At 44.1% G+C, this 7,500-nt stretch overlaps 1 protein-coding gene across 2 annotated transcripts in view; it reads right to left on the reverse strand.

The window, feature by feature from the left end:
- LOC134444452 (zinc transporter ZIP11-like) overlaps positions 1-7,500 on the reverse strand; it is a 24,912-nt gene that overhangs the window by 1,534 nt on the left and 15,878 nt on the right. For both annotated transcript variants that reach the window (XM_063193801.1, XM_063193800.1), the window contains exons 7-8: positions 1,293-1,362; positions 150-248 (exon numbers count right to left, since the gene is read on the reverse strand). In XM_063193801.1, the coding sequence (XP_063049871.1) occupies positions 150-248; positions 1,293-1,362 (169 nt within the window). The remainder of the gene's footprint in view (positions 1-149; positions 249-1,292; positions 1,363-7,500) is intronic.

Below are 7,500 nucleotides of genomic sequence, written 5' to 3' on the forward strand. Positions count from 1 at the left end.
TGTGTGTGTGATGTAATGTAAAGTGTGTGTGTTACCAGAATGCTCTCCATGTGGAAACTCCAGCTCCCCGCAGCATGTGTGTGTGTGTGTGTGTGTGTGTGTGTGTGTGTGTGTGTGTGTGTGTGTGTAATGTAAAGTGTGTGTGTTACCAGAATGCTCTCCATGTGGAAACTCCAGCTCCCCGCAGCGGCAGGCTCACTGCAAGGCCTTCTGGGAAATTCTGGATGCCGATTCCCACCGCCAGATTCCTACACACACACACACACACACAGACGCACGCACACACACACACACACACACACACACACACACACACACACACACACACACACACACACACACACACACACACACACACACACACACACACACACACACACACACATGCACGCACACGCACGCACGATACATACAGTGCTCAGTAACAATGAGAGCACCCCTTCAAATAGGTTATTTCCAAAATGTGCATAGAGCAAGTTTAATACAACAACTGTGAAGCTTACCACAGAAAAGTAAATTCAATGTTATAACTACTATGTATCTGCCAGTGATGTTGGCTATGATTATGTCCTCGTTTGGGAAGTTGGTTTGGTTAAAAAGCGTCTGCAAAACGCAAAGTAATGTAACCGGCATATTCCCAGGCTGTCTGAAACCCTTACTAAAAAAGAACAACCTGGATGCACTGGTACTAAACAACTGTAGTCCCATATCGAATCTACCATTCATGGGTAAAATAATAGGGGAAATTGTTTTTAACCAATTAATTGCCTTTGTAACATCTAATACCGACCTTGATAAGTTTCAATCAGGTTTCCGTGCCTGCCATAGCACTGAAACAGCTTTTATTAAAGTTATGAATGACATACGATTGACAAAACTCTGGCAAAACATCTGTCTTGGTGTTATTAGACTTAAGTGCTGCGTTTGATACAATTGATCATGCCATACTACTATATAGTTTGGAACACTGGGTTGGCTTTACAGACATAGTGGTCAACTGGTTAAAATCGTACTTACAACTAAGAAGCTTTTTTGTCGCCATTGGAAAACACACCTCATCACCGATGTCTCTTAACTGAGGGGTCCCCCAGGGACCAGAGACCAGAATATGTGTGTGTGTGTGTGTGTGTGTGTGTGTGTGTGTGTGTGTGTGTGTGTGTGTGTGTGTGTGTGTGTGTGTCTGCATGCTTGTGTGTGTGTGTGTGTGTGTGTGTGTGTGTGTGTGTGTGTGTGTGTGTGTGTGTGTCTGCATGCTTGTGTGTGTGTGTGTGTGTGTGTGTGTGTGTTCATACCTTGCACTTTCAAAGGTGGCTGAGGAGGTCTTTCCAATTGCCCCAAATCCAACTCCAACAGCAAGACCCTCTAAACACACACACACACACGCGCGCACGCACGCAAACACATGCACGTACGCACACACACATTAATACACACACACACACACACACACGCACACACAAAGGTTAAGCTTTCACGTTAGTTAACACTGTTAACACCAATAACATTCATTCAGAGAGAGAGAGGGGGGGCGAGAGAGAGAGAGAGAGAGAGAGAGAGAGACAGACAGACAGAGAGAGAGAGAGAGAGAGAGAGAGACTTCCTTCTGACAACGTAAACACAGTGTTTGTGTGTGTGTGTGTGTGTGTGTGTGTGTGTATATAATATATATATAATATATAGTGTTGGCATAAACACAGCTGACCTCTGTTCTGTCGAGATGAGCTACAAGTAGCCTAACTCGACAGTGGTGTCCATTTACGCTGCCTCTTCGAAATGACCTACCTTGATTTTCATTTCGTGGAGACGTTTCAATAACTTGCCGATAGCCTATATAGCCTATAGATTATTTATTTTATGTATGTATTTAAACGAGCTAAAACAAGCGGCGTGTTTCATCCGTGCCTATTGACTTTTCCGGAGAAGATAGCTTACTCAATATGAACTAAAACAGCAACAAACATCACAACAGCATTGGGTACTTTTTTCATAATCAGCAAATATGTAAATAAGAAGAACGCTTCTGTTCCCAGGACATGGCAAGAGTCATAATCTACCTATGTGATGTGATGTCATAATCTACTGTGTGATGTGATGTCATAATCTACCTATGTGATGTGATGTCATAATCTACCTGTGTGATGTGATGTCATAATCTACCTGTGTGATGTGATGTCATAATCTACCTAGCCTATGTGATAGCTTTTGCTTCGCAAGTAGGGAGGCTACATTTCATTACATGGGGTAGCCTACAACCATCTTTCAGGGCTTGCGGCATGCCGCATGTATTATTAAAAGTTTGATGCAACGTCAGGTGTGTTAAATTGCTCAGATTTTCTTAAACAGATGCCATGGTCTACTTGGGAAAAGTTTGATGCAACGAGGGGTAGGCTAAATTAGGCTTAGACTTAGAATATTGGTTACCTAGCAACGGGGACGCTGGCGAGTCTTGCGCCGCTCCGCCTAGGGTATTGTTTATTTTTATTAAGTTTTTAAGGAAGTGATAGATTTTACTCGTTCAATCATTCTTTTTTTTATTTTTGACATATTTTTCTATTATAATCTGCAAGTTTTAGACGTTTTAACGTCTGCTCGTCATCTAAAAAAGGCTGCTCTGCTCTGTCGTGAGTTTTCCCAGATGTTGTCTCCGGTTTTACCCGGTTGAGCCTTTTACTTTTTTAACCAACCCTGGAACATTAGAACCTGCTTTTATGACTGTCGCGGTTCACAATGCGGTTGGACAAGTACTTTATCTGGTCTTTACTCGCCTGGATTGTACTGTGCCTCCTCTACCATCCTGCTTCTGGTCTGCTCCAATACTCTGCTGCTGAGCTCCTTCGGTTACGTGGCTACCTGGCTGTCCCTCCACCTCCAACGCTACACCTGCATTCGGACATCGCCCTTCTGCCTCGACGGAGATACACACATCGGGGATCTCGTCGGACCTTCAACTTCGATGACTCCACAGCCATAAAATCCATCCGGTCCACCACTCGTCGACCCCGCAGACTCTCCGGGCGTACTGTCAACCTCAATGTACTAGTCACACCGGCTAGGTCAACAGATAACGCCGCCGCATCAGTTAAACAGGACACCACAGTTAACTTCGGTCTGCTCAACATCCGCTCACTCACGAACAAAGGCCATCTCATTCGTGATCTCCTCACCGACCGTAAGTTTGACTTTCTGTGTTTAACTGAGACTTGGCAACAACCTGGCGATTTCTCCCAACTTAATGACTGTACTCCTGATGGCTGTGTTTACATCTCTCAACCCCGTGGCTCCGGTCGTGGTGGGGGTCTCGCGATAATTCACCGCGAGACTTGGAAAGTCCAGCCCCTGTCTGTGCCCTCTTTCAGCTCACTGGAGTGCATTGCCTGCAAACTGCCCGGACCCATCCCCACCATCATCGCTTCCCTTTACCGCCCTCCTAAGCCACACAAAGAATTTTTAAACGAATTAGGCTCTCTTCTCACTCACCTCTCCACCCTCTCTCCTAATATAATTCTCCTTGGAGACTTCAATATCCATTTTGACAATTCCCATCACTCCCTTACTTGTGACTTTTCTTCTTGCCTAGATAGTTTTGGTTTCCAGCAATTCATTGATTTCCCCACCCATACTAAAGGACATACATTGGACTTAATCTGTTGCTCTGGTCTCTCCCCCTCCAACTGCTCTGCTGATGACCTCCACTTATCTGACCACTTCCTTGTCTCCTTTAGTGTCACTCTCCACCTCTCCATCATCAAGACCCCTCGCCTTATCTCGTTCCGTAATATTAAGGACATTAACATTGATTCCCTTTCTACCTCTATTGAAACCATTCTGATTTCTAATAATCTCTCCTCCCCTGATGAACTAGTCACTCTGTATAACAATGGTCTTCACAATGTCCTTAATTGTTTTGCTCCTGTTAAAAACCGGTCTGTCACCTTTTCTCAAACTGCCCCCTGGTACACCCCTCAACTCCGGACCATGAAATCCAAAGGCAGACAACTTGAGCGCCTGTGCAAGAAAACTGGTCTCACTGTTCACAAAGAAATGTACCAAGCTCATATATCACTCTACAAGGACTGCATCTCTCGAACTAAGTCTGATTACTACTCCACTCTAATCTATGCCAATGAAGGCAACTCCAAAACCCTGTTCTCTGTGCTTAACAACATCCTTAAACCACCTGACTCTCTCCCTGCTCATATGTACTCAGTTGAGACTTGCAATTCATTACTGGACTTTTTTAATGAAAAAATCCATAAGATCCACCAACATCTTATCTGCAACCCCTCTTTTCCCTCCCCCGCTGATCTCTTCCCCCTTCACCAGTTATTTTCTAGTTTTCATCTCCCGGACTCCTCTGAAATATCTGACCTCATCTCCAAATCCACGCCCTCCACCTGTCAGCTTGATCCCCTCCCCACAACTCTTGTCAAATCCTGCCTCCCCTCTCTCCTCCCATTCATCTCTGCCATCATCCACTCCTCACTCTCCACTGGTACTGTACCCTCTCTGTTCAAAGTTGCTGCTGTCACCCCTATACTAAAAAAACCTGGCTCTGATCCCTCTGACTACAACAACCTCCGCCCAATCTCCAACCTTCCGTTCATCTCCAAAATTCTAGAAAAAATTGTAGCTTCTCAACTCCATTCCCATCTAACTCTTAACTCCCTCTATGAGCACTTCCAGTCTGGTTTTCGCCCCCGACATAGCACAGAAACAGCCCTAGTTAAAATCACTAATGACCTGCTCATGGCTGCTGACTCTGGCCTACTCTCTATTGTCATTCTCCTTGACCTCAGTGCAGCCTTTGACACCATCTCGCATTCCATCCTTCTCCACAGACTCTCCTCAATTGGCATAAGTAACACACCCCTTGACTGGTTCCATTCTTATCTCTCTGGCCGTTCTCAATTTATTCAAATGAAGTCTTTTAAATCCAAGCCCTCCCCTGTCACCTCTGGTGTGCCTCAAGGTTCTGTTCTGGGGCCCCTCCTCTTCATCACCTACCTCCTTCCCCTTGGTAATATCTTCCGCAAATTCAATATTAATTTCCATTGCTATGCTGATGACACCCAGCTCTATTTATCTGGCAAACCCTCTGACACTCTCCCTCCCCCCTCCCTCACCACCTGTCTTTCTGAAATCAAATCCTGGTTCACCTCAAATTTTTTGAAACTGAATTCGAACAAAACTGAAGTCCTACTTATAGGCACCAAATCCACCTTATCCAAAGCAAATAGTTTCTCCTTCTCAATTGATAGCTCTCCTGTCTCCCCCTCCCCTCAAGTTAAGAGTTTGGGTGTCATGCTTGATGGCTCTCTATCCTTCCTCTCCCACATTAATAACATCACACGGTCTGCCTATTTCCACCTACGCAACATTAACCGTCTCCGCCCCTCTCTCACCTCCCATTCTACCTCCATCCTTATACACAGTCTTGTCACCTCTCGCATTGATTATTGTAATTCTCTCCTCTTTGGTCTCCCTCAAAAATCTCTCCACAAGCTCCAACTGGTCCAGAACTCAGCTGCCCGCATCATAACCAAAACCCCTTCCTGTCACCATATTACCCCTGCACTCCAACATCTCCACTGGCTCCCTATCAAATTTAGAATTCACTTTAAAATACTTCTCCACACCTTCAAGGCTATCTACAATCTTGCCCCTCCTTATCTATCTAATCTTATTCATATTGCTATTCCCTCCCGCCCCCTCCGTTCCTCTTCCTCCATTCTCCTCTCTGTCCCTTCTGCCCGTCTCAGCACCATGGGGAACAGAGCTTTCAGTTGCTCTGCTCCTCAGCTGTGGAATGCGCTTCCCCCTGACATCCGCAACATTGAGTCTTTACCCCTGTTCAAATCAAGACTTAAAACTCATCTATTTCAATTAGCCTATTCTTTATGATTCTTTAACTGTATTTTGTTTTATTTTATTTTTATTTATTTTCTATATATTTATGTTTTGTTTACAATCTGTTTATCTGTCTTGTTTTATTTTGCCTCTCTCTGTACAGTGTCCTTGAGTTTTTTGAAAGGCGCTTTTAAATAAAATGAATTATTATTATTATTATTAGACTTCAGATTTTCTTAAATCAGTACCTGTCTAGGGTTGATTACTAGATATCGTTGGCTATTTTAGGAAAAGTTTGACACGCGGTAATTTTTCACAAGGAATTGTGTTTGAGGGTGTGCGCAAAAAATGACTCAGTGCGTCTCTCTCACCAGCTTATGGGGCACGGATGTCTCCCTGTTCTGCAGACTAAAGGTCAGATTAGACTTCTGCAACTGCGCTCGTCAAAACTCGCGTGGGAGTGGCCACGAACCAACATTGTATTCATGCATCTGCGAGTTCTGCGAGGTCCGAGGTCTCGTCGCGAGCCACATTTGAAATTGCGCGATTAGGCTACTTTCACTACATTGTAAGCACTGCGGTCATTATTAAGCAATGTTGCTTTCTATCCCGGTTAGCTGGGTATTTTCACACAAATTGCAAAGGCAATGCACTGATATCATTATTTGACATACCCAGTCTGTTTTCACAAGCAGAGCACAAGCATGTAAAGACAGTTGATTCTGCCGATGTGTGTTTACATTCGGTGGAGGAACGGTAGTAAAACCGCAGGCATTGTGCCGAGTGTTCAACTGATGCATTGTTTGTTACTTAGCTTGTAGCTTCGTGTATTTACACACATTTACACACAAGGCATTAATAAAGTTTTTAACAGAATACAGCTCTGCTCTCGCAAACTACTGGCATTGCGCTGCCACAAGAACAGAACAAGGAAGTAGCGAGACGACCAATCATAGTGCCTTTTTGTCTGCGTACTCCGCGTCCGTCCGACGGATAGTTAGAATTTTTTCGAGGCGCTCAACGACGGGCGCAGAGCCTCTGAGAGGGAGGCGTGGACTCGCATAGACAGAAAACGGACGGACGCAGATTCTATGCGTCCGAAGCATAAATCTAGCTTTACTGCCACCTATACTGCCCTACAATATCAGAAGGCAGTATCTTGAAAATGGTCGAAAATGGGTTTAGACCGAAATTTGACATTAAAATACCTTCTTTTTCTTGTGTTAAAATTTTTTGGCCCAACTTGGTCCCGTTTCGGAAAAAAACGCAAAAAAACTGATTATACTGCGCTTTTTGGTTTTAGGAGGTTACGTCGTACTAGCCAAGAACGCAGTATAATGCGAATTATACTGCACTTCTCCATTGACACCGTGGTTTTTGTGTGGACAGTAATACCACAACAGAACGCAGTATAATGATTTTTCAGCTAAAAAGTAATGAGAATGTTGGTTTTTTTGCTTTTTTCTTGTGTGCATAAATTTTCACCATAAAAAAGTATTATATGGAAGTGTCATCACCACTTTACCTCCAACACAATCGCGTGGACAGAAAGGAAACTTTAAAGCCTTTTTTCTCAGTTTGCCATTTTGAATTATACTGCGTTCTGAAATTGTAGGGCAGTGTACTTGTAATAGCGCTGCTTGCTGCAGTTGG

The sequence above is a fragment of the Engraulis encrasicolus genome, unplaced genomic scaffold, assembly GCF_034702125.1.
Source record: "Engraulis encrasicolus isolate BLACKSEA-1 unplaced genomic scaffold, IST_EnEncr_1.0 scaffold_56_np1212, whole genome shotgun sequence".
Lineage (NCBI taxonomy): Eukaryota > Metazoa > Chordata > Actinopteri > Clupeiformes > Engraulidae > Engraulis > Engraulis encrasicolus.